Here is a 27,605-nt window from a genome sequence, read left to right as displayed (position 1 = left end):
GCTCTACCGGAAACCCCGTGGCTGTTCCTTTGATACATTCCCTAACTGACAGCACATTAACATTCAGCAATTGTGCCCTTCGCTCTGCCGGAAAGAAGAAGAGGTATGATTGTGCCTTTGAGATATCCCAGGGGTATAAATGGGGGTGAAGGATGGGATCATTTGTCACACATAAAGAATGCAACAGAATAAGGGGATGAGCTTTAAAAGCTGGGGGTGGATTTTCTTTTTTTCCTTCTTCTTCTGTATTGATTGATCAACTACTCCATTTAATAGCTTTGCCATGACAGGGGCAGATAGGGGGAGAAGAATGGCTTGGAGTAAAAGACACAAGAGAAAAGAGCTGAGCGTGTTCTACAGAGCAATGGCTTACAGGTGGCAGGATAATGAGGCAGGCTCATTGGCCCAGGCAGGCGGCTAATTTCTAGAGGTGATGGGTTTTTTTTTCATCTGGCAGATGCTGAAACAACACAATTAAATATCTTAGCTGTTGTGCATGATGGGCTGAAGCAGAACTGCATCTACGGGTCTTTTGGCTCTGTTTGGCAGCCGAATTAAGGTTGCAAATGATATTGCATTTGGCCAGCTATAATTCCCAACATCTGTCTGTTCAAACCATCTACTGGTGGTCAGGCCATCTCTAGTCACTTCTAATGTGCCCTTACAGGTTTACTAGTAGCTGACATTCTTGACCTAGTCAGCAGCCGATTGGCTTGTATTCTTCCCACCCCAATAAATATCTGATCTGACCTCAGTCAGCTCTTATGTTGGCAAGATGTATAGTTGCATACTGCTCTGTTTTGTGAACAAAGTCTATGTCCAGCAGCTCTGAACAGCCCCCCCCCAGTGATCCAATAATTAATCTAATAATTGATCTTAGAGCAAAATGACTGGCCAAGTCTATCCTAACCCACAATTTTTCCTTTGCCAAGCTACCGAAACAAGTATATCTTGCCATATAAATCATTTAGGAGTCTGTTAAACTCAGACAAGACAATGAAATTATATGGACACCATATTGCTCTCACACACCATCTTTTTGTTTTGTTTTATAAAGTCCAGGTCATGGATACCCATCAAGCATGATGAACAAGACTGCAAGAGGGTAGGCAACTTACAATATTCTATCTCTAATATCGATATTCACACCAAGCTTGCTTTTTTGTCCCCTGGGCAGTTAGTTAAGAAATCTGTCTTTGCAAAGCACCATGGCCTACTGAGCATCTTAGCATCAATAGGTAGTCAAGTAGTCCATGGGATGCCAATGCTGACATCACAGCTTTGACATAGCACTTTGCCTGTCTCGTTTATTTGAAATGTTGGAGTATAGCTGGAAATGCTTTAACACAAGTAGGGGTGCCAGCTGATACTGACATTGGGAATACAATTTTTATGTTACTACTTGGCTTTGTTACCACTAGTGGAGAGCAGGTGGTGGGCATCCCAAGAAGATATGGTGCTTGTTATTGACTTATGATCCCAGGAAACCTAACCCACACGGCTTGCAGTATTTTACAGACAAATGTAATAAACAGAAACAAATAAAGATTTGCTCTCATAAAAATGTTAAAAAACAAGTATGTTTAAGGCAAACTGGCATAAAGCCCATAACTTGGTATACAGAACAATGAATCGTTAACATGAAAAGGGTCATCTTGGAAATAAAATTGCATGCGACTGGTCGTAGACCAATTTGGAATGCCATCCTTTACCATGATCATTCTATTCTTGTGACTATACATTAACAGATATTGTTTATTTCTGCCAAAACGGCCCAATCCAAATAATGATCAATGTCCATTCTACAAAGGAAGTGTGTGTCAATTGTTCCTTGGACACATACTAAAAATCACACAAAAACGTGTGTTTAATGACAATATAGATATGTCTATGGAGGGCTTTAGAATGGCCCATCTTCCATTTACAATGTAAGTAGAAGGATGATTAAAGCTGGCTATACATGCAAAGATCTGCTGGGTCGCCAAATGAGCAGATCTCGCCCCTATATGTGGCCGATTTTTGGGGAAGCCTGTCAGAGGGCCCTCTACACGGGCCAATAACCTGCCGTCTTCGTCTATTGGAAGCTTTTATTGGCCCATGTATGGCCACCTTAAGTACAACAAAGTACAGTAGAAGCCTTCTTAAAACACTAAGCATTCACGAGCCTCCTGCTATTGAAATTGTATTGACCCAGATCCAAAAAATGATAGAATAACCCTTTGTTATTTGCTCAGATCTTAGTAAATTCCAATTAGAAGAAAGGAGTTCCATCTTATATTCAGAAAAGGTTCTTTACGGTGAGTACTGTGAAGTTGTGGAATTCTCTCCCTGAATCAGTTGTACTGGCAGATGTAGTAGATAGCTTCAAGAAGGGGTTGGAATTGGCTTTTAAGCAACTGAGAAAATAAAGGGTTATTGGTTAGTGAAAGGGTTATTGGTTAGTAAACGTTGATCTGGAGTCAGGAAGATTTTATTTCCCCCTATAAGGCAAATTGGAGGGGCTTCAGATGTTTTATTTTTGCTTTCCTCTGCATCAGTTATGCAGGTTTTATATGGATATAAAAGGATGACATTGATGGACGTGTCCTATTTCAACCTCAGTTACTATGTTACAATGTAAATCTGCATATTTAGGATCTCCATAACTTTCATTATAAGCTCTAAGTTGGCCACCATACATGATGAAAGAATTGGGCAGTTTGGCAGAATTAACCATACAGCCTGAATGTACAGCACCTTGAAGGAGGCTGGTTTCAGACCAATACGGAATAATACCCCTTTTCAGCATGTGAATGGGTGAGACAATATCTAAGTTGTCTTGCAGGTTAATCTGTTGGGCAACTGCCATGTTGCCTGTTTTATCTTTGCCAAGATAGGAAAAACTATACTTCATTTGAGTTGGGTGGAACAGAAAATAGCAGTGACGTGACAAATGGAATTGAATGTCCATGTACAAAATGTTCATAAACTAGAGACAAAAAAAAAAGAATTCCATTTGTTTGCATAGTACAATTACCATGAAGAGGAATATTAAGCATAGGGTGAGATACTGGCAGGCAGTCAAGGTTACTCTCACTGTGTAGGCAGAGAAGACATTTAAATATTCAAATGACCAATGACTGATTTAGTGATCAGAAAGCAGCGAGAAGAGCACATATGCAAATAATCCCATTTCACAACAGGTATTATCACCCGTGTATATAAATAGCATGCGTTCATCCCCGACTTACAGCTCTAGCTGGAATAAAGAGTATTTATGGAACAGGGAAATATCTCTGAAGGCCGTTTATTTAGATATGTGAGTGAAATCACCTGTAGCCTTTGAGAAAATATATGAGATTATTTAAAAATCCAGCCTTACTACAGCTGTGATGATTTTCCCTATGACAGCAATAACAGCAGGGTGTAATCTGATTTCCAGGCGTGCATATAGGAACGCGCAGTGTTTAAAAGCCAAGTTCTAATAGACTAAATCATTTGCTTTATTGCTCGGCATCTCCGCTGTGCAGAATTTTCTGTTCCTCCGAGTAATGAAATGTATTCTAATTGGCTGCGAGATCTCAGGAAAGTAACCTTTAGCCTATATGGATGATAACATTGATAATTGGCTTTAGGGTAGAGAATGTATAAAAATAAAAGAGGGGAGTCTGGAGCAAGTGCACTGAAGTCTTGTATAAGTGTCTGTCTTATCTGATTGTTTCCTGTCCATGGGGAAACTTCAGCATCTGTGTTAATGTGCTGCATCTGTGTTCATATACTGATCCAAACACAAAGCATCTGCTTCGAAGGGACCCAGAGGGGTTTGTTTCAATAGATCTCAGTCTGTCTGTCCAAGTGGAAAAGCTTATCCGCCAATGTCCTGTCATAGTAACGTAATAAAGGCCATACACTATTAGATCTGCTCGTTTGGGCACCAACAGGTTGCAGGACTGCATCAACTAGCTAATGCAGTCCTGGATCACAACAAAAATCATTGATATCTGGCTGATTTTGGGCCTATCGATTGGGAGCCCCCACACACGGGCAGATAAGCTGCCGAATCTGCCTGTGTATGGCCACCTTAAGTTAGGCTGAAAAAATACACATGACCATCAAGTTCAACCTTTTAACTCTATTTTAACCTGCCTAACTGCCAGATGATCCAGAGGAAGGCAAAAATCCCCATTTGAAGCCTCTTCAATTTGCCTTAGATGGAGAAACAAATTCCGTCCTGACTCTTAAATGGCAATCGGACTAGTCCCTGGATCAACTTGTACTATGAGCTATCTCCCATAACCCTGTATTCCCTCACTTGCTAAACACCATCCAACACCTTCTTAAAGCTATCTAATGTATCAGCCTGTACCACTGATTCAGGGAGACAATTCCACATCTTCACAGCTCTCACTGTAACAAACCAATTCCGAATATTTAGGCGGAACCTCCTTTCTTCTAATCAGAATGGGTGACCTTGTGTCAGCTGGAAAGACCTACTGGTAAATGAAACATTAGAGAGATTATTATATGATCCCCTTATATATTTATACATAGTTATATCACCCCTTAAACGCCTCTTCTACATTGTGAACATCCCCAATTTATCCAGTCTTTCCTCATAGCTAAAATTTTACATACATTATACCAGCTTCTCTGTACCCTCTCTAATTCAATAATGTCTGTTTCAGCGCTGGAGACCAAAACTTTACGACAAAACTTGGTGTGTGGCATCAGATGTCCCATAGGAAGGCGTAACTAGATATTACTGGGCCCCACGACAAATTATTTTTCAGGCCCCCAAAATGTTTAGAGGTTGACTAGTATTACTAATATTTATTGAAATGGTATATAAATTAGGGTCTCATGGGGCCCCAATACCTCCTGAGCCCCTCTGCAGCCGCAGGGTCTGCTTCCTCTATAGTTACGCCCCTGCGCATTGTCAACTACAAGTACATCCTAATCTGTGATATTCCACAGTTATACTACAGAATCCCATTGAAGACCTCTTGCAATGCTTTTGCAAGGATGAAATGCTTTTATCACCCCCAGTGCAACAGTGACCATTAGCTATTAGCACTGGCATAAATACAAAAACCTGTATTGAGCAAACCTTAGTGTAAAATATCCATACTTATATGATTTATTTTAATTAGCCATAATGAATAAAATACACTCTTACATAAATTGTAAGTACCACCAAATTGTTAATAATAATAATAATAATAATCATCAACTAGCAATAATAATACATAGGGATTTCAAATGTATTGCTAGATGTGATTTTTATTGAAAGCTGTTTCTCTCTGTCTCTTTCTTTTCCCTCCACTGGCTATGGTGAAACACAGTTTGGGTAGTCAGCTCTCCTCCAGAATTGATGTATGCTATATTGTTCCTGCAGTCAGGCAAGCAAGGATGGGAACAGCAAAGGGCAGATAGAAACTTTTTTTCAATTGCAGTTACCTTTGCAAATAACTTTAAAAGTCAAGGAAAGTCCCCCAACCCATAATTTACCTATGATAGCCCTTTGGTGATGCTTCTGAAATGCTATGCTAATTTAAGAAGACCCCGGACATGCAAATGCTGTGCCTCTAAGGGGTGCAAGGGCACACCCCTTAGTGTTCATTAGGGTTGCTACCTTTTCTGGCTGACTATAGACATGCAACAATTTTTAATGCGAACGACAATTTCTATGCGCGCGACTATTTTGTCCAAATGCATTAAAGTCAATGGGAGTCAGAATAATTTTGACACGAGACAATTTTGCGGCAATGTTGATGCGCAATAAAAAATCTTTTGTCATGGAATTTTTTGGCTCATTTTCAACTCAGTTTTGTAGAAACATTCGCAGGCGGCAAAACGCAAAACTTCCCGCAAATCCATCCATGACAAATGTATTCGTCTATCACTAATTATGCTTATGAAGGGGTGGTACAATGGCCTCAAGGATTTAATCGGGAGAGGATTTGGTAAGTACCTGGGAGCTAGGAGAAGAAAATGGGGTTAGCCTGGTGCTGAGTAAAGAGGGTGAGGCAGAAGAACTAGGGTTGCCACTTTCTTTTCCCCCGAAAACAGGCAGTGGGTGAGCCGGTTGTTATGTTTTGGTAGCCGAGGATGAGTAGAGTATAACAGTGCTTTATTAGTAGAGTCATGGAGGCATTACACAACAGTAAGCTTTCACTTTTAAGCTACCAGGAATTATGCACAGTATAAGTATGAGCACAGTGACATCTACAGGCCATTTACTTGAACACCACACCGGTCACGTCAGTGGGCGGGGCGAGTGACGGGTCAGTCGATCACCTCTTATTCACTTCAATGTCCTGTCTGGATTTCTTAATTTGGAAATCCAGACAGGAACTTTTCACCCGGGCAGCCATTCCGGAAACCAGTGGCAACCCTAGGAAAGACCAGCTTTTACAAATTTACCAGCAAGTACATTGCCGGCAAGTTTCTCATACCAGCCACGGCTGGTATTTGACCAGTTTGGCTGGTAAAATACCGGCCAGGTGGTAACCCTAGTGCTGCATCAGTGGTTGCAGACCAGCCTTGTTGTTACTGTTTGCCATAGAGCAGATGCAAATACTGGTCCTCATTGTGGCCTGTGTCTCTAGCTTCTTGATAAAATTGAGTGTTTGAATGACCTACATTCGCTCCACAATTTTGAATGGTAATCCAGTCCTGATTGTGCATGTTTTTTGCACTTTGCACCTTGCCTTACCCGCAGTAAATTATCTCTTTCATTTTTTTCACCCCATATATTTTTTAATAGTCTGAGAATAAGGCCACAATCTTGTTTCTAGCTATGTGTGCTCCCTATATTCTGTGCATGCGCCCACTGACCTGCGCTTACATCACCATCTCTAGCTCTTCTAGAAGAAAATTTATTTTAAATGTTTGTGCACGTGCTTGCCAAAACTGAATTGGCTGGCACACGTGCCAAGCCCAAGTTGGAGAAAGTTGGAATCGGGGAAAGTGACCTGCTGTAACCTTTTAGAATTCAAATCTTTTAGTTACAGCTGCTGCCAAAAGTATATGACAGAGATGCTATGTAAAAAGTTATAATCTGTTGAACAGCACCTGTTGTACCGGATAAATGTTTTAAAGTTAATGAATATGCTTAATTGGCATAATATTTGATTTTAACCCATTTTAAGGGGCTATTTATTCTTAAAATAATTAATAATACATAGAAAAACAAGTCTAAAAGTTTCTACTTTGGTAAAGCCAAGCATGTACGATTGCATTTTGCCAAACAAGGGTGATGTTAGTTTACTTAAGGGTAGAGACACATGCTCAGATTCAGGGAGATTTAGTCGCCCAGCGATAAATCACCTCTTCTTCAGGACGACTAATCTCCCCGAACTGCCTCCCGCCGGCTACAATGTAAATCGCCGGCGGGATGGCACTCGGAGCCCTTTGTTTTCCAAAGTTGCCCGATTTTCCTCATGAGGCAACTTCTGGAGACTTCGGAAAACAAAGCGCACTGATTGCCATCCCGCCGGCGATTTACGTTCTATCCTGCTGGAGGCAGTTCGGGGGATTAGTCACCCCGAAGAAGAGATTTATTGCTGGGCGACTAATTTCCCCGAATCTGAGCGTGTCTCTGCCCTTAGCATGTTTTCCCTTTAGAAATGTCTCTATGCAGATTTTCATTCATCCAGTTCCTGGTAGATCTAGTGTAAGTAATTCTAGAGCAACTGGACTTGCTGAGTAATCATTGAAGATGTTTCACTAATCATCCCAGCAGCTTCTTCAATTAAGTGGTATGGGAAGTCCCATGCATATAAACTCATCCACTAATCTGATCACAATGGCCCATTGTAACTTTACAGCGAGGCGACAGTTGAAACTCACAGAGATATGAATGCTGTGTTGTTACTGTGATAGGATTACCAAGGTATCATGCAATTCCTAGAAACAAGTGTTCTGAAAACTGCCAGGGTACAGATGTTAGAACAGCATTGTATGTAGCAGACAGGTGGTGTAGAAGGCCCCCGCCTCTGTTCAGGGATGGTTTCTCCACCTTGACATGAATCGCCTCTTTCACGCCTCGTTCAAACCAGCGATCTTCTTCATTCAAATTTTGCATAAAGAAGACAGCTGTCACCTCTCTGATGTTACAATGCGCCATTGAGATTGGATTAGAGTTTATATGCCAGGGACTTCCCATACCAGTCAATTGAACTGGAGAAGCCGATCGGATGAGTAGTGAAAGGTCTTCAATGATTACTCAGTAAGTCCAGCTGCTCTAGAATTACTTAGACTAGAGATTTTCCCTTTATTATACCTAAATACATTGTGGACTTAATTTACAAAGGTCCAGTGACAAGCTCGCACAATTTAGTGCAAAGGGAGGTTTGAGCGTTGCGCAGGTTAAAGGTAGGGTCGAATTCGCAGCACCGATTCTTTATATGGATCCACTTGTCCACTTTTTATAATGTAAGTAATGCTGGGTTCAATGCACTGAACCCTGCATTACTGGCACAATTTAGTGCTTATACAATGTCATAAGGAAAGCAACTGCACCTTGCTACGGCGTAGAATATTGCTTTTGCACCTATAAAGGAATCCTCTACTGCACACCTGCCATTGGCCAGATTTTAAGTTAACTTTTACTATGTTATAGAATGGCCAGTTCTAAACAACTTTTTCATTTGCATTTATTTTTTTATACTTTTTGAATTATTTGTCTTCTTCTTCTGACACTTTCCAGCTTTCACATGGGGGTCACTTATATAAAAAAACAAATGCTCTGTAAGGCTACAAATGTATTGTTATTGCTACTTTATTACTCATCTTTCTATTTAGGCCTCTCCTATTCAGGTTCCAGTCTCTCATTAAAATCAGTGCATGGTGTGTAGTGGTAAATCTGGTGTTCGCATGGCGTAAAATTCCACACACCTTGATAGATTCCTGTTTATTTTACACAGATTTTTACAAAATTTTGTGGCAAATTTCTTTTGACACAGCAAAATTGACCCTAAATGTTAAAGATATACAACCTCTTTAAGTCCAGGCTTTCATTTGCATGCTGAGACTGAGCTGTGTTTTTAAATGATGCTTTTAGAGAGCGGTGTTAATAAGGCACTATGAAGCTTCTGCCACCCTAAACATTGTGGTTTTGGCATGGTTCCTGCTGCAGGCTTGCAGCCAGGCCCAGATTTGTAGGAAGGCCACAAAGGCCCAGGGCAGCATGTAGCCCTTCCCGCACTTGGGAAGCACTGGGGACAATCTGTGCTCTTTAAATCTCCTGCGTGCCTAATCCCCTGTGCTCCAGCAGAAACCTGTGTGCGAGGAGCAGTCGCAGGAACCTCTGGCCTAAGGTTGCCTGAATTAGAAACCTGGGCCTGCTTGCGGCGAAAGAATCAGACACAAGTTTTGACGTATAAAGATGGGCATACACTATAAGATCTGCTCGTTTTGCAAGGTCGCCAAACGAGTGGATCTTAACCCGATATACCCACAAACGGCTGGGCGATATCGGATGAATCCGAACGTTCTGCCCTGGGGCCGAACAATCGGATTACAATTCTACGAATGCAATTCTTTCCAATGCGGTCCTGGATCGTACAAAAAAAAAATCAAACTTCACTGATTGATATCTGGATGATTTTTGGCCTGATCTCGATCGAGTGGACCCGTCGGGAGCCCCCACACATGGGCAGATAAGCTGCCGAATCGGTCTAAAGGACCAATATCGGCATCTTTAATCTGCCAGTGTATGGCAACTTTAAACGCAACTGTGGAAAACATCTCTGTAATTACACTGGGTGAAACAATGGCAATTTGCATCAATAATTGCACTTGTCACATCTCACTGCATTCATAAATGACCTTTCAAGTCTACTAATGGATTCCACCTGGCAAATAGAGAGGACAAAAGCTATCCAGGAAGTGGCACATCTACACCTCCTTCCCATTTCCTTAAAGATCTGCTCATTGAGCACATTAGCTGGATGAATGGATTAGTGAAATTTGGCTTTCCCCTTACCTGTTCACATTGTGCAATATGAGACTTCCTTAAAGTCTCCAGAAGGGAGGTCCTCCATAGGAGAACATTATGGAAACACACATAATTTAGGAATGCACGGGTCCCCATTAATTAGGAAAAAAGGCCCCATATCTGCAGTCCTTTTAATAGTTAGTCAAGGAATTTCGGTTAACCGCACACCAACACCACCCTTCAAGTATTAATCACCTGGTGCACAACAATAGAGGCTTCGGCCACCTCAAAATTCCATAGAAAAAACTTTCACTGGCACACAGGATTTTTAGCTGCAGGGCAAGCCCTTGCAATTTTTTTGTCAAGCAAAGGGGCGTGGCCCCGAAACGTTGCACCTGCACTGCATTAAAAAATTGCAAGGGCTTGCCCTGCAGCTAAAAATCCTGTGTGCCAGTGAAAGTTTTTTCTTTTAATAGTTAGTTCACTTCAATGACCTGGAACAGAAGGGTGGATGAAGCGCTCCCCTAAAACCAATAATTCTAGGTATTTCTTACCTGGCCAGAGTCTCATATTCCAGATAACGGCCAAATGTTAGTCACCCCCAAGTGATTGAATTGACTTACCTGAAACCCCTGGCCGGTGCGCCTATCAGCAGAAAACTGCACCGGCCCAGGGTTATACGAGTGAGCACTACGTCATTCTCTTTCTTCGCGTGGCTGCGCATGTGCAGTAAAACAGGCCTCAAAGTGAAAAGCACTCACCAGTCTAAGGAAGGGGTCCAGGTGCACCACCCTGAACCTTCAGCTGAGGGAGCAGAAAACCGTTTTGTAGAAATAGAGCAGGCACTTCTAGGAACCAATCTTCCAAGCCTAACGCGTTTCGTGATACTTAATCAAAGGCTGTGTTTAAGCATCCTGTTAATACGAAACGCGTTAGGCTGTGTCCTAGTGTTCTCCATTAAATAATTACTTTGTAATTGAAAAAGTCGGCTTGGAAGATTGGTTCCTAGCAGTGCCTGCTCTATTTCTACAAACAGTTTAACTAAAAAGTCGGCTATTTCGGTTAACTGCGCATGCTTCTGCCCTGGGAAATTTGAAGAATCTGAAAGAGGATCGCTCCGTGGTGCTCACTGGTATAACCCCGGGCCGGTGCAGTTTTCTGCTGATAGGAGACTTTCCTTCTCCTTTAAGGGCAGTGGCCAACAGGGACATATGTCTCCCTCAATTATTTATGCGCAGTGTCAGACTGGCCCACTGGGATACCAGGAAAACTCCCGGTCGGCCCAGGTGTCAGTGGGCTTCTTTCTTCTAACCATTTGTCCTATTTCATGGTCATTCCATATTTCTTTATGGGGAAAAAGAGGCTTAATAATGGAAGAATAGAGTATAGTAAGTAGAGATAAAAGTCTAGAAGAATAAAGAGGTCGAGAGAGGAGAGGAGGAATAATAGTTTAGAAAATGGGCCCACGGTCTATGGTTTTCTGGTGGGCCCCTGGCATCCCAGTCCGACACTGTTTATGTGTGCCTAGGGCCGAGAAAATGCGTCTCCATTGGAAATAATTGAAATCGTAAGACTTTGGGATATTTTGGTTTTTCTGCCGGCAATTTCAGCCAATAGAGACTAATTTTCGTGCATAAATAATCGCAGACGACAAATCTCCCCGTCAGCCACCCACTGCCCTAGCGTAGCCATACATGTTGCGATTATGATCTTCCCTGCAAAAAGATCCCTCGTTTCCACTATGGAAAAAAAGAGCTGAATCATCAGATATGCGGATGCAAACAATAGAACTTCATCTCTATCTGACAATTCAGCATTAAATATCTGCCAATGTTCGGGCACCTTCAAAGGTGCTCGATAATATTTTTCCATCTTGGGCAGTAAACGAGACGACCAATATCGAAGCTTTTTGCCAATATCGGTCGCCTCGTCTCCCACCACACAAACACAGAATATCTGCTTTTGTATGGCCACCGTTAATATCTACCACAAGCCGACTCTTCTTGAACAGTCCTGGAACGTTTGTAGCTCGATGTAAACCTTCCTCTGCACCTTCAAAGGCATCCAATAATATTTTTCGGTCTTGGGCGGTAAATGAGACAACCAATATATACGGGTTTTTTTTTGCTGGTATTGGTCGCCTCATTTTCCACCACACAAACACAGAATATCTGCTTGCGTATGGCCTCCTTGAAGAACTACCACAAGCAGACTCTTCTCGAACACTCCTGGAACTCTTGTAGCTCAATGCAAGCCTTCCTCTGCACCTTCAAAGGCGTCCGATAATATTTTTCGGTCTTGGGCGGTAAACGAGACGACCAATATCTATGTTTTTTTTGCAGGTATTGGTCACCTCGTCTCTCACCACACAAACACAGAATATCTGCTTGTGTATGGCCTCCTTTAAGAACTACCACAAGCAGATTCTTCTCGAACACTCCTGGAACTGCTTTGTAGCTCGATGACCTGTATAAAAGCATTTTGCCAAGAGACATAAGCCTTCCTCTGCACCTTGAAAGTCGCCCGATAATATTTTTCCATCTTGGGCGGTAAACGAGACGTCCAATATCAAACTTATTTGCCGATATGGGGTTGCCCTCGTCTCCCACCACACAAACACAGAATATCTGCTTGTGTATGGCCACCTTTAATATCTACCTTTAAAACTCTTCTTGAACACTCCTGGAACTCTTGTAGCTCAATGTAAGCCTACCTCTGCACCTTCAAAGGCGCCCGATAATATTTTTTGGTCTTGGGCGGTAAACGAGACGACCAATATCTATGTTTTTTTTGCCGGTATTGGTCGTCTCGTCTCCCACCACACAAACACAGAATATCTGCTTGTGTATGGTCACCTTTAATATCTACCACAAGCAGACTCTTCTCGAACACTCCTGGAACCGCTTGTAGCTCAAGGACCTGTATAAAAGCATTTGGCCAAGAGACAGTAAGCCTTTCTCTGCTTAGGGTTGCCACCTGGCTTCTATTTTACTGGCCTGGCAGGTAAAAATGATGGTTGATCCCAATGTTATTAATAGGGAAAAAAGCTAAATCTATAGGAAGGCTGGTATTTTTTTTTCCAGAAAAGGTGGCAACCCCATCTCTGCTCAGAAAACTGGATCTATCTGATGGAAAACTAGATCATAAAATTCTGTCACCAAAATCCATGATTCCAGGAGAAATAACCCTCACACAGCCCAGGAGGACACTGGCTGGTCACAGAAGGAGGGTGTCTTATTTCTAAGTGTTTGGGAGGAGCAAGTGGCAAAGTTGTTGGATTCCATTATGGCCGGCTGCTGCCCAACACCATTAACAGAGAGAACAATGTAAGCGTCAGACAAAACACTAGAGGGCGCTCCCACACACCGCGGCCTCTGCACCAATAACTAACGGGGTCAATGTTACTCACCATAGACAACTGGGGGCGCTAGATGTTCGGACGGAAGCGATGCGCCACTTCCGGTGCTCCGTGGGGCGGCCATTTTTTTTATTTTATTTTTTTATTTTTAATTTTTTTTATTTTTTCGGAGCGTCGGAGGGCGAGCCCAGGAGTGACCTGGGGCGTGAGCAACACGCAGGGGGGAAACGTGAGGAGACGCTGTCAGTAGCCGCCAGGAATCGCAGTGTGAGGCAGCGGCCCCCGTGCAGGTAGGAAATCGGCGCGATTTACTCGCACCTCCCCGGGGGATTCGCTACCTCCCAGGGCCCCAGATGGGCGGGGGGGGGAATGTGCTCGAGCGTTAGAATGCGGTTTAACTCCTCACAGCAAAGCTGCACTGCCCCTCCGCAGGGACTGGAGCGCTCGCACGTGCGTCACGATGCGACTGGGGACTGTGTGTCTGTGTGTCTGTGTGTCTGGCTGCTGCTGGTTAGTCAGGTATTTGTTTATACACAGAGGGGAGGGGGGCTCGTACAGTGCGTGTGTCCTCTCGTGTTTAGGCTCAGGAGCTTATTCCTGACAGGAAAGTTTTTTGTTTTTTTTGGAATTGACAGTTATCAGCCCTGATCAGATACCAATACCAGTCCTCGCGAATCAGTTCCGTCCTCATCTATGATGTGCTAGTGGCCAGTGCTCAAATAGTCAGCCCTGAGCTCTATCACTCACTCTGGGCTTCCTCATCTGTAGTCATTTGTGTGCTAAATTAACTGTTAAATAGAAGTTATTCTTTGTCAAAGAGATGAATGTGGTGCCAACCTGCTTCAGACTTACATTGGTCCCTGTGATGCGCTGGAGAGAAGACTCATTGAGGTCCTAAGCATGTTGGCCCCACATCTCTCTAAAGCTCCCCATAGACGCAACGATTCTTCTTGCCGAACGACCGATTTTAGGGAAGTCCTACCAATCCTTCGAAATTTTTTAGTTGATGGTCAATTCGTACGATCGTTCGGAGAAAATCGTGGTTTCACGATCAGGAGCTGATCTTTTAAAAATCTCAACATCTATGGCCAGCTTAATACATAGTAAGTTAGGTTGAAAAAAACACACACGTCCATCAACTTTTTTTTAACCTGCCTAACTGCCAGTTGATCCAGAGGAAGGCAAAAAAACCCATGTGAACTCTTTCCAATTTGCCTCAGGGGCAAAAATTCCCTCCAAATTCAAAAATGGCAATGGGACCAGTCCCTGGATCAACTTGTACTATGAGCTCCCATAACCCTGTATTCCCTCACCTGCTAAACACCATCCAACCCCTTCTTAAATCTATCTAATGTATCAGCCTGTACCACTGATTCAGGGAGACAATTCCACAACTTCACAGCTCTCACTGTAACAAACCCCTTCCCAATATTTAGGAGGAACCACTTTCCTTCTAATGGGAATGGGTGACCTTGTGTCAGTTGGAAAGACCTACTGGTAAATAAATCATTAGAGAGATTATTATATGATCCCCTTATATATTTATACATAGTTATCATTAGGGATGCACCGAATCCAGGATTCGGCCTTTTTCAGCAGGAATCGGATTCAGCCAAATCCTTCTGCCCATCTGAACCGAATCTGAATCTAATTTGCATATTCAAACATGCAAATTAGGGGCATGGAGGGAAATCATGTAAATTTTGTCACAAAACAAGGAAGTAAAAAATGTTTTTCCCCTTCCCACCCCATATGTAAATTAGGATTCGGTTCAGTATTTGGCTGAATCTTTCACAAAGGATTCGGGGGTTCGGCCGAATCCAAAATAGTGGATTCGGTGCATCCCTAGTTATCATATCGCCCCTAAAGCGCCTCTTCTCCAGCGTGAACAACCCCAATTTGCCCAGTCTTTCCTCATAGCAAAGATTTTCCATACATTTTACCGGCTTAGTTGCCCTTCTCTGTACCCTCTCTTTATACCTTATCCTGCACTTACTGCTTATTGCACTCCTGGTTAGACCTAAACTGCATTTCTGATCAGTTGAATTTCCAAAATGGCGGCTAAATGCAATGATGTAGAGTGACAATATTCATTAAAGGAGACGCAAACCCTTGCTAATAAAAAATCCCTACTTTACATAGACCCCCCCTCCCCCAGCCTAGTTGGTACCTTTGGTAAATGCCCTTAACTCTTTACTTACCCCTCGGTGCAGATTCAGGGCATCTAAGTTCACGGGCGCCATCTTCTTCTCTTCGATAAGCTTCGTGAATAAATCAGCATATTGACGCATATGCAGTTGGAGTAATCTTCTGTTTCGCCACAACTGCGCATGCGCCGAAAGTCCCGGAAAATCACGAAGCACTGGAAGAAGACACAAAGATTACCGAAGAGCTAGAAGATGGCTCCCGGTAACATCGATGCCCTGAATCTTCACCGAGGGGTAAGTAAAGCGTTAGGGGCATTTACCAAAGGTACCATCTAGGCTGGGGGGAGCAGGAAGGGGGTTTATGTACTGTAGGGTAGGTTTTTTTTATTAGCAAAGGTTTTATTCTCTTTTAATATACATAATAAGCCAGTGTGAAAAGGTTCGGCGACCAGCTACTTTTTTTAGGACATAAATTATCAGTTGGTTGATTACATTCTTAAAATATAGCTCTCTTTTTTAAGTTTCAGTATGCTACAAGCTATGGAATACTAGGTGCCTTTGCAGTTGGTCTTCATTTGTGTAGTACTTTCTGTGCTGTAACTCGCTCATTAGGAATTTGAGCAGAACAAGAGCTCTTGTTTGTTTCCACAATCTAGAAACATACTGGCAGGTTAGATGGCTCTTTATGAAACTGGCCTTAAAGGAAAACTAACTGCCCGAACAATGTAGGTATCTATAAAAATATATTGCATAAAACAGCTCATATGTGAATCCGTGCTTCATGTAAACGAACCATTTTCATCATAATGTACCTTTTTAGTAGTATGTGCCATTGGGTAATCATAAATAGAAAATTGCCATTTTAAAAAATAAGGGCCACCCTCTGGGATCTTAGGATTTCCAGTGTACACAAACAAACCATACATGTTAGGTCACATGAGCCAATTAAAAGACAGTTGTGTCTTTTGGTTCCCACACTTCTTCCTGTTACAGTTAGTGTTGTAGTATTTCTGGTCAGGTGATCTCAGAGGCAACACGCAGACCATCACGAAACTGTGGTTTGAGGTAAGATGTAAAAGGGCAATATTTACTTAAATATATATTCCAATTTGGTAAGATTCTTTAATATGCCACTTAATTTGATATAAACTGTCTGTTGCTTAAAAATTTATTTTTCGGGGGTAAAGTTTTCCTTCAGCTTGCTATACATGGACCAATAAAAGCTCCCAACTTGGCTCTCCATACTGAATTGGCAGCTTTTTGGCCTGTAGTCAGTACTTTCCAATATTTGGCAAAAAATTGGCAAGGTATCGGACAAGTTTGAAAATCCAATTAGGTGAGGACAGCATCTGAGCATTGATGCAGTTGACTCTTTTAGGATGGGCATAAACCTTCTTATGCTTCAATGATTGCCCATGTGGTCCAAATGATCGCATCAGCCAGATTTGGCCTACTGTATCGTTAAGACGAGAGATGTTTGTATAAATAAAGGTTTTCTATTTTTATCCACCAACTTTTTGTCTGATCTATATGTGGCCTACCAGAGTGCCTTGCACCAACATTTGTTTGTTTGCCTGCTGTATCGTTGGCCATGATGGTCTATCAAGGTATTTCCATCTTGTTGTGTGAAAGTAAGGAGGGCGTTAGAATGTAAGCTCCACAGGGGCAGAGTTGTGAAGGATGAACTGTAACATGTGAGCACAATATAAATAAAGTATAATGATTATTTGGTTGCTACGGTTCCACTTACCCTAGCTACCAAACAAATGGTGGGCTGAAATGTGTGGTGCATGAACAGAATGATTCATATTGAAAAACTATACTAATGAAGGAAGGTCTAGCCTCTGAATAAACCTGCTGATAGTAGCCATTGGCCTTGTAATAAATCTGGCTTTTGGTTGCTTAGTTTTAACCAACTGATCTTGACAATCGTATCTCAGGAGGCAGACTAAATAATTCAAAATATGAAATGGTTGGTAGCACTTCAACACGTCTACATGCTGGGGTGTGGGCATTTCCAATTCACGTCTTGTGTCTATGCATATTAGTCACAGCTGGACACAACTGGTTCTTACACCAGAGTCAGAACTAGGGATAGGTAGAATAAGGCATGTGCCTAGGGCGCAGCTCCCAATGTGACTGGAGTCTGATGAACTGATAGCTCAACCAAAGAAATGGGGAAGGAGGACAGTGAGAAGTGAGGTAGCGAGTAAAGCTGGCCATAGATCCGGCAAAGATCCGAACATTCGAATCCTCGAACGATCAGACTTCCCCACCTCCCGACCTGCCACTAACCTTCAGTTTAAATAAAGTAGTAAAAGAACAGATCAACCAATGTTCTGCCCCTACAGCAATCGTACGAAAGTTTATGTCCGACAAAAGCTAATAGTCTCCCACTGAAAATCGTCAGCAATACACGTCCAAACGACCATGGGACGAAAAATGACGGGACTCTCCACACCCGGTCCGAAAATCATACGAATCGAGGATTCGTACGATCGGATCTTTGCGTCTATGGCCAGCTTAACTGGCAGGTAGGAAGTCAGAAAGCTAGACGTGGGGGTGGGGACGGGAGACAAACCAGTTGTGGAAGGGGTGGCGGTATGAACAGACCCTGGTCTTGATACCTGCTCTGAAAATATATCAACCCCTTGGTGCAGGGTTCATTTACGATTGCCATGTCTGTTTGGCAACGTCCGATTTGGCCACCGATGTGGCCAAATCATATAATTTTGCTCTCAAGCAAGCGATCAGATCACTGTAAGGTACAATATAGACCTATTGGGAGGGGACTGCATAAACGCCCTAATGAGGTCCTTACCAAACATCATTTACAAACCTGGATGCTCCCCAACTTGGGTTGCCACTGACTGTTTTTTTTTACTGGCCTGGCCGGTAAAAATGATGCTTGATGCCAATGTAATTAATAGGAAAAAACAGTAGGAATATAGGAAGACCGGTATTTTTTTCCAGAGGAGGTGGCAACCTTATCCCTAACCAGATAATGGGTGGACAGTCCATCCTTTTAGTGTGATACACAGCCCAAATAATTACCATAGCATTAACCCCTAATGCTTTTCTTCTAAGAACCTTACTTTCGTTTTAAATGGCTAGTCTGCCGGAGTGCACTTACCCAACCTGTTCCCTCGAGCCCTTTTAAAGAGAACATAAGATATGGCATCTGAACAGCAAGACCTTGTTTAAGTAGACCATTTTTGGTGAATCCTAATGCATTTGCCTCCATTTGTTAACTCCTTTATTGGCAGTTAAATAGTTATTACAAATAGCCTAAAGCACACAGGGGACTCTTATAGAATTTTTAATATCTCCACTTAATGCCAGAGGCTTCCATTTGCAAGATCTACGGTGTAGCAGGATTTTACAGCACTATGTGGGTGGAGATGGATGGAGTACTTCATGTAGCCTTTCTGATTTAGGGTGGCGCTGTTGATATAGTGGTCTATGCTGAGTCATTGTCAGGAGATTTTCATTAACGGCCTTCCAGAAGAAAGATTCGACTTTAACCTAAGTCGGACTCTTATATTTATTCAAATTGATTTCGTTGTTATAGAGTCACACTTTGCTATCGCTCCAATATTTGTCTATTAAACTATGCCCCATTTCGGATAAGCTTTTCATACACAAGAAAAAAAACCTCTTTTCTGTAAAACGTTGGCTGGCTATTCCAATTTTTTCTCCATTCAGTAATTTAAAAGTTGTTTGTCCCCTTCTCATTGCTCCTTTGCTGTTTTTGAGTTTGTGTCCCTCTGAATGGTTTCTAATATTTCAATACAAGTGTTGTGTAAGGGAAATTAAAAGAACAGTAACACCAAAGTGTTTTGAAGTAATACAAATAACATGGTGTTGCCCTGCATTGGTTAAACTGATGTGTTTGCTTCAGAAACATGTCTATAGTTCATATAAACAAGCTGCTTAGTAGCAATGGTGGAAACTGAAAAAAGTCTATATGGCACAGGATAATTTGTGGATAACAGATAACACCATTATGTTCTACAGAGCTTATCTGCTGTGTAACTTGAGCCTTTTCTCCTTTGAATGGCTGCCCCATGGATACACAGCAGCTTATTTGTATAAACAATAGTAGTGTTTGTGAAGCAGGAGATTCGGGGAGATTTTGTCGCCAGGCGACTAATCGCCTCGTCGTTTGAGCGACTATCTCCCCGACTGCCTCAGCGTTTTTCCCCATAGGCTACAATGAAAAGTCGCCTGCGCTAATGCACACACGGCGATGCGTTTTCTATAGTCGCCCGAAGTTGCCACACTGAGTACAGGGCAACACTGTATTATATTTTTATTACTTTAAAACAATTTCATTTTTTGATGTTACTGGTCCAGAACACCGTTTTAAAATTCTAACTACAGTAGAAACCAGGTTGTATGACCTCGGGTTTTGCATTTTCCCAGAATGTATGTTTTTTGACGTGATCCTTGGAAAATATAAGTTGGGAAACTACTTTTCATCATTTAAGAAACAAAGCTGTCCAACACCTATATTATGCAGCCAAGCTTGATTACATGGCTGTGCAGTCAGTGCATAAATCCTTCCCCTCCGACTCTTTAATGGTACCTCCGACTCTGTTTTTAAAGGAACCGTAGCACCAAAAACCGAAAATATTTAAAGGAGAAGGAAAGCTACGGAGGCATTTTATTGCCAATAGATTAGCTGCAATAGTGCAAGCTAGAATGCTAGATTTATTCTGTAGAATGTTTTACCATACCTGAGTAAAAAGCTCTAGAAACTCTCTGTTTGTTTAGGATAGGAGCTGCAGTATTAATGTGGTGTGACATCACTTCCTGCCTGAGTCTCTCCCTGCTCTGGGCTCAGATTACAGTAGAGAAGGGAGGCGTGGGGGGAGAGGAACAAACTGAGCATGCTCTTGCCCAGAGCAATGAGGTTTAAGCTGAAGGCAGGAAGTCTGATACAGAAGCCCATGAGTACACAATAGAAGGAAAGAAATGCTGTGTTTCTTTTGACAGGGGACTCAGAGCAACATTACTTTGGGGGTTTACTGGTATATTTAGATGGACCTTTCTGATAAGGCTTACTTAGTTTTAACCTTTCCTTCTCCTTTAAAGGGATACTGTCATGGGAAAGCGTGTTTCTTTCAAAACACACCAGTTAATAGTGCTGCTCCAGCAGAATTCTGCACTGAAATCCATTTTTCAAAAAAGCAAACAGATTTTTTTATATTCAATTTTGAAATCTGACATGGGGCTATACATTTTGTCATTTCCCGCTGCCCCCAGTCATGTGACTTGTGCTCTGATAAACTTTAGTCACTCTTTACTGCTGTACTGCAAGTTGGAGTGATATCACCCCCTCCCCCCCCCCCACCCTTAACAGCCCATTGCATCAATTGGAAGGTAACCGGATAGCAGCTCCCTAACACAAGATAGCAGCTCCCTGGTAGATCTAAAAACAACACTCAATAGTAAAAGCCAAGTCCCACTGAGACTGATTTAGTGACTGGGGCAGCTGGGAAACTGACAATATAGCTAGCCCCGTGTCAGATTTCAAAATTTAATATGAAAGAATCTGTTTGCTCTTTTGAAAAACGGATTCCAGTGCAGAAGTCTGCTGGAGCAGCACTATTAACTGATGCATTTTGAAAAAAAACATGTTTTCCCATGACAGTATCCCTTTAACCAAAATATAATTACACTGATAAAAGATGTGCATTTGCTTCAGAAAGACTACTATTGTTTATATAAACAAGCTGTTATGTAGCCATGGGGCTGCTCTTCAATTCAGAGAAAAGTTTCAGGTTACATATCACATAACAGATAAGCCCTGTCCAATACAATGGTGTTTTATCTGTTATTTATTATGTAAACTGTGCAAATATTCAGCTTTTACCAGTACATGCGAACAGTATATTCTATGTTAATTACTTTGAAATGCTTTCATATTTTGGTGATGCTATTCCTTTAATATACTAATTTATTTTTCATGTTAAGTACACAACATAGGCATTTTATCACTGCCAAAGCTCAAAAATATAAACAGCACCCTTTGGTTACCAAAGTTAAATGTATTTAATTACATAAAACAAAAACAATTGGAAAACCTCAAACAACTTATATATTAATTGAACCTGGCATATAGCTGTAGATTAGCTGTTAAATACAACCCAAAATCAACTAAAGTAGTGTTCTTAGAAACAGAATTACTTCTGCCATATACTACTTCATTGGCTTCTCGAAACTAATTTGATTATTTTCAGTGCTTGTATATAAAGTTATTTGGAGTCTGAGTCGGTACATTTTTGGCAACTCCGACTTCAGATACCCTAAATTAATTACAACTCAGAGGCCACAGCTCTGCTTGATTGTTTCTAAGTTTATATATATATATATATATAGTCACAGCAAGAATTTCAAAGGAAGTTCTAGAAAAAATGTGTTCTAGCAGTCTAGAAAGGGTTACACAGCCTTTTTTTTAAGACCTTGGGGCTCGATCAAACCACAATGAGGGCAGTTTTCTCTAAAGGGATACAACTTGGAACAGTGGCGAATCTTCTGGGTGTATCCAGTCTGGAAAAATGACTTCAGTAAATGAACTGCAGGCCTCTTTAGCCTAGGCCTGTTCTTGGCTCCACAGTAAGAAAGAGACCACTGCTATTCAATAGTGTCACCGGTGCTTGTTCACATTTGCAAAAAAAACCTGTATGGTTCCTTAGACCATTTTGTGGACAGACAAGCCTTTGGACAACACAGGTTCTGTTATGTCTGGCGTAATGTAGCATGCTTTGCTATTTCAAGATCTGAACAAATTACCAGTTTTGACCGAATTATGACTTAAAACTAACCCCCCTTTAGACAAAAGTCCCCACTGGCCCCCTCCGCTGGCCCCCTTCCTTGCCTCCCCCCTGCACAGTGTTACCCCTGAATTGTGTCCCCTCTTGAAATAATGACCACACATGCAGAGTCAGCGAAGCTCACGGGCGCCATTTTCGTCGCTTCGGTATTCTCCATTTCTTGAACGCCGTATTGATGCATGCGCAGTTGGAGGAATCTTCCTGTTCTTTACGCATGTGCTGAAAGTAACAATTATTAGAGCACAAGTCACATGACTGGGGGCAGCTGGGAAACTGACAATATGTCTAGCCCCATGTCAGATTGCAGAATTCTGCTGGAGCAGCACTATTATATAAACAATCATCCAGCACTTATCTCACATGGAGCTTACTTTTTCTCTTGGGGTGCACGCAAATGATGTTTTCACCTCCACATCTTTTCATACGAAATCCACAAAATATTGCAGCACTCCCAGATAATAAAACCGCCTTTATTAGCACTTTACATTGGCACAGCAACGTTTCGGACCTCCTGGTCCTTTCTCAAGCTGACTTTGTCAGCTTGAGAAAGGACCAGGAGGTCCGAAACGTTGCTGTGCCAATGTAAAGTGCTAATAAAGGCGGTTTTATTATCTGGGAGTGCTGCAATATTTTGTGGAGCAGCACTATTAACTAATGCATTTTGAAAACCATATCCTTTTAAAGGTGAAGTAAAGTCTAAAATAGAATAAGGCTAGAAATGCTGTATTTTGTATACTAAACATGATCTTACTGCACCACAAGCCTAATCAAACAAATGATTTATGCTTTCAAAGTTTGTACAGGGGGTCACCATCTTGTAAATTTGTTAAACATCTTTGCAACACCAGGACTGTGCTTAGGGTTCGTCATAACTTATCAAAACAAATAAAATAATATCTGCCAGAAGCCGATACAGCAAGACTGTTTAATAGTGATGCGTGAATAAATTCGCCTGGCACAAATTTTCATGATTTTTCACGATTTTTTTAGTGAACTTTCCAATTTCAAGATTTTTCGCAGTTTCGCAAATTTTGCAGGAAATTAGCGAATTTTGCGGCGAAGCGAAACGGGAGAGATTCTCCCATCACTACTGATTAATAATCAGAATATGCAGACTGCACTGGGTCCTGTGTTGTCATGTAATCTAATGTGAATTTTATAGTTTTTGTATTGTTTAATACAAACTTTCTCCAATGCTGCAGAACCAGTGGCTGCAGCAAAATAATCCTCCAAATAGAATCCCAGTTTATCTGTTTAAATCTGGCTCCATGATCTTGGTCCCTGCAGCTGGAGTTGGAAACAGTAAAAGGGATGTAAAGGCAAAAATAAAATCCAATACAAATCTCTACACAGTCGCCGACTGCTCTACAGGGAAACAAACAAAGCTGCTTGAGTTCTGCATGGCTGGGAATTAAGGTGGGGGGGGTTCCCCCAGCTGTTCATAAGTATGATTGTTTCCCTGCATAGCAGTTAGGGGCCGTCTGACAATTCCTATCCACAGCAGTAAATGAAGGGAGAATTTCACTGCATACAGTCAGGTTTCTTATAAAAATGGTACACATTTTTTTAAAGGAAAACTATACCCCCCAAACAATGAAGGTCTCTATAAAGAGATATTGCATAAAACAGCTCATATGTAAAATCCTGCTTCATGTAAATAAACCATTTTCATAATAATATACTTTTCTAGTAGTATGTGCCATTGGGTAATCATAAATAGAAAATTGCCATTTTAAAAAATAAGGGCCGCCCCCTGGGATCGTAGGATTCACTGTACTCACAAACAAACCAACAAACTATACATGTTAGGTCACATGAGCCAATTAACAGACAGAGTTGTGTCTTTTGCTTCAACACTTCTTCCTGTTACAGTTAGAGTTGTAATATTTCTAGTCAGGTGATCTCTGAGGCAGCACACAGACCATCACAAAATGGTGGCTCAAGGCAAGAGATGTAAAAGGGCAATATTTACTTAAATATATATTACAGTTTGGTAAGATTCTTTAATATGCCACTTAATATGATATGAACTATCTGTTGCTTAAGTGTTCATTTTGGGGGTATAGTTTTCCTTTAAGTAAAGTATATTGGAGACTAACCATTCAGATTTCAACTGTAAGATTAAGTAGGAAAAGTAACAAAGCAGATGATGTTCTGGCCATTAATTGATAAACTGCAATCTCCTGGAAATAGTAGTCACGGTCACCCATGCATCTCATCAGATAGGCAATACACGTATAGATCAATATATTTTAATATTATCGTTTCCGAAATTTTCTAACCTGTCTGACCAAACGACCTCTAGGGTATGAAAATTGTCAGGACTATTATTCGAATCCTGCACACAGTCTAAAACTCGTACGAAACAGACGTGTATGATTATAGCTACATGTCTATGGCCAGCTTATGGACCTCAAATAAGGTTTTCTACCAATGTTTCTGAATTCAAGCAGTTCTGGAGAGAAAATGAGCTTAATCGCTTAAAAGTGATGTAAAAAAATATCAAATCTTAGAAGAATTTGATTTCAATTATAGCTGCTATAGGTTGTGTTATCAGTTTATTTTTCACATGAGTGATACAGGGAGTTAAGCAACAAATACCTGAATCTTTAAAATGAAAATGTAATATTGGCTTCAACATCCTGAAATTAGACGTTTTCTAAATATAAGCAATTAAATATTCTGTACCGTTTCTGAAATAATCAAGTTTATGTTCACTATCCCTCTCTCAGCATCTGTTTCTCTTCATTCTGTCTTCATTCAGCAGTTGGGTGTCAGATATTCATTGACCGTTAAATCCAATATATCTTATAGGGGGCTCCTTTTGCTTAGAAGATGTATTGGACATGATGTCTCTCTACATGTAGGATTTGTGCAAAAGGCAGTTATTTTGTTCGATTTTGTTTGTACTGGAATCAGTTATTTGAGGGAGCTTTAATTCATCTGCTAGGAAAGGGAGCCCCCTATAAGATATATTGGATTGAACCGTCAATGAATATCTCTCACCCAACTGCTGCATGAAGACAAAATGAAGACAAATAGATGCTAAAAGAGGAATAGTGACTATAAACTTGTATTTAGAAAGTTTCTTTCAGTATGATAAAGCTTACATGTATATTAGGTTTTCATTTATGGTATTCATTTTATATTTTAAGGTACCTTGTGTTATACAATTTTCGCATGTTATACAGGGTTAATCTTTTAAATTGTCGTTCTATGCCTCTTTACAGGGTACAATTGTATATTTTCTTATGTCTGGTATAACTGATAATGTGTTTTTTTTTTTTTTTCATTGTTGGGAATTTGTGATTCAAACTGTATTCATGTCATTAATTATTGTTTTTCTTTGTATCATGCTATGGATAATAAATTACCCAAAAATCCATGAGACAATTGTTGTCTTTTATCGAGGTAGTGCAGTTTGACAATCCACCATAGCAGTTTGATATGGTTGCAACTTTGCAGAGAAGAGATTTACTGGTGCAGTTGTGGATGTTACATGGAGCCTTTGTATGTTTAGAACAGCTACGTCAGCTGTGTTTGCTTCTGTTCTGGGTACACAGTCAGGTGAAGATTCTAGAACCCTGGAGTTCATTGCATTACTGAACAAAGACTGAAAAAACAAGTACCTTTATTCAAACGAAAGGCCCTGGTTTAGTACACCATGAGCTGATGCAACAACAGTCATTGTATACTCCTGTACTATTCTTGAATGGTTAGTCATTTTCTTCTTGCAATTTTTAACTGTACTTTCACCTTTCTTTTTGAGGTTTTCAAGAAAGGCCTTTACATTGTGAAACTTCAGAAGTTTCCTGCAACCTAATGCCATGAACCTTGAGGTGGCCCATATGGAGGAAAAGGCAGTGCACTCTTGGTCAAGAATTTCATCTGCAGGAAAAAGGGCTTTTGAAGAAGCCTTGAGAGTTTTCAACCCAGTGTCAAAAGACTTGACAGACACTGAGACACAGTTGGTGACCTTCCTCCAAGGCCTTCGAGAAGAAGGCTTTCAGCCAACCATCCTGAGCAGCAAGGATGTATATGGTTATAATTCCACAACTGCAGATGCTCCTCCATCTGTCTCCAAATGTCCACCAAAGAATGCCTCTAAAGCTCAATCAAAAAGCACAAGCAAAACATCAAGTACACCAGTGAATATCTCTGTACACTCTTCTAAAGTCACGAAAGATTCTTCTGAAAGCTCTACAAATCTTTTGTTGCAATCTTTAAACCAGGAGAAGACTGATAACTCAAATGTGTCATCCACAACCAATATGCATCCTGGTGTTTACCCTGCAATGAGATTGTCTGTTGTCCTTGAAACCCTTGTACCGTTAAACGAAACTGCATCATCTTTGGAGTCAAAATTTAATCAACACTCTATAGTTGTTGCCTCTAAGGGAATGGTCTCCAAATGTACATCAGAAATGGTAGATGCCAAAGCCTATCAGTGTTTGCTAAAAAATGCAACAGATCTGGAAAACCATATTGGCCCTCTAAATGGAAAACCCCTGAAAGGACCCAATGGCAAAGTATTAAAAGAGAACAATGCTAGCAAAGCCTCTGGGATACTGAATGGGCAAAATGTAATTAGTTCTTCCAAGAACTTCAATTGTTTGGTTCAGACAAAACACAACTCTAAAGTACAGAAAGATCTTTTTGGTAAAGCCCAACCTTTAGGTGGCCAGAACTTACACAGTGCTACCTGCAAAAAGAGAAAGTTAGCCAATGACATTCAGGACCATCACTCCAGTAAAATAAATGACTCTGCTTCTTTGGATAAACAAGCCACATTTAGCAAGGAAAAACTGGATTCACTCAGATCTAAAGTCATAAAAGTGGACAGATCATTTTCTGATGACGAGCTAAGGAGAAGAGCCCAAAACATTCTCCAAGTGGACCTCTCCCCTGTTATCAGAATCCACCCCTTGTCACTAACAATCTCTTAAATTCTGTCCATTTCATTAAAATAAATATTTTTTTCCTTTTAAACTGTTTTTGGAGAACAGCGTATGATCCCACGAGGGACTCTGACAAACAATATTTGGAATGCATTTTGTTTTCGGAATCCCTGGCACTGCTAAACCTAAAGAACATACAGCCAGGGAAAAGGTGGTGCTGGAGCAGGGGGGGGGAAACAATCTGGTAACAAGTCTTTTAGTCAAGTTTGTTAATACATGACAGTATGTATATTTTGTGCAATAGAAAAGAACAGTTTGTTGAAGTGTATGCACTGTGACTTTTTTTTTTTTTTTGGCTTCTCTTGAATTGCAAAATTGTCTTATACTAGGGATACTCAACTTTCAGCACTACTGTGGGACTGCAACTCTCAGTATCTGGTTAGG

The 27,605-nt window shown here is 41.2% G+C and overlaps 1 protein-coding gene across 6 annotated transcripts; it reads left to right on the top strand.

The window, feature by feature from the left end:
- On the top strand, positions 1-27,252 carry ccdc71.L (coiled-coil domain containing 71 L homeolog). Of its 6 annotated transcripts, XM_018259110.2 has the most exons (3): positions 1-103; positions 1,058-1,105; positions 26,033-27,252. In XM_018259110.2, exon 3 carries the CDS (start codon positions 26,091-26,093, stop codon positions 27,207-27,209), a length of 1,119 nt encoding a protein of 372 aa, XP_018114599.1. In that variant the 5' UTR covers positions 1-103; positions 1,058-1,105; positions 26,033-26,090; the 3' UTR covers positions 27,210-27,252. The 6 variants fall into 6 exon arrangements, with proteins under 6 accessions (XP_018114599.1, XP_018114598.1, XP_041446796.1 ...); XM_018259109.2 differs by lacking the exons at positions 1-103; positions 1,058-1,105 and adding an exon at positions 13,071-13,567; XM_041590862.1 differs by lacking the exons at positions 1-103; positions 1,058-1,105 and adding an exon at positions 13,625-13,787.
- The last annotated feature ends 353 nt before the right edge of the window (positions 27,253-27,605 follow it).

The sequence above is a fragment of the Xenopus laevis genome, chromosome 4L, assembly GCF_017654675.1.
Source record: "Xenopus laevis strain J_2021 chromosome 4L, Xenopus_laevis_v10.1, whole genome shotgun sequence".
Taxonomy (NCBI): domain Eukaryota; kingdom Metazoa; phylum Chordata; class Amphibia; order Anura; family Pipidae; genus Xenopus; species Xenopus laevis.
The sequence above is the reverse complement of the archived record's forward strand: the minus strand, read 5'-3'. Positions and strand labels throughout refer to the sequence as shown.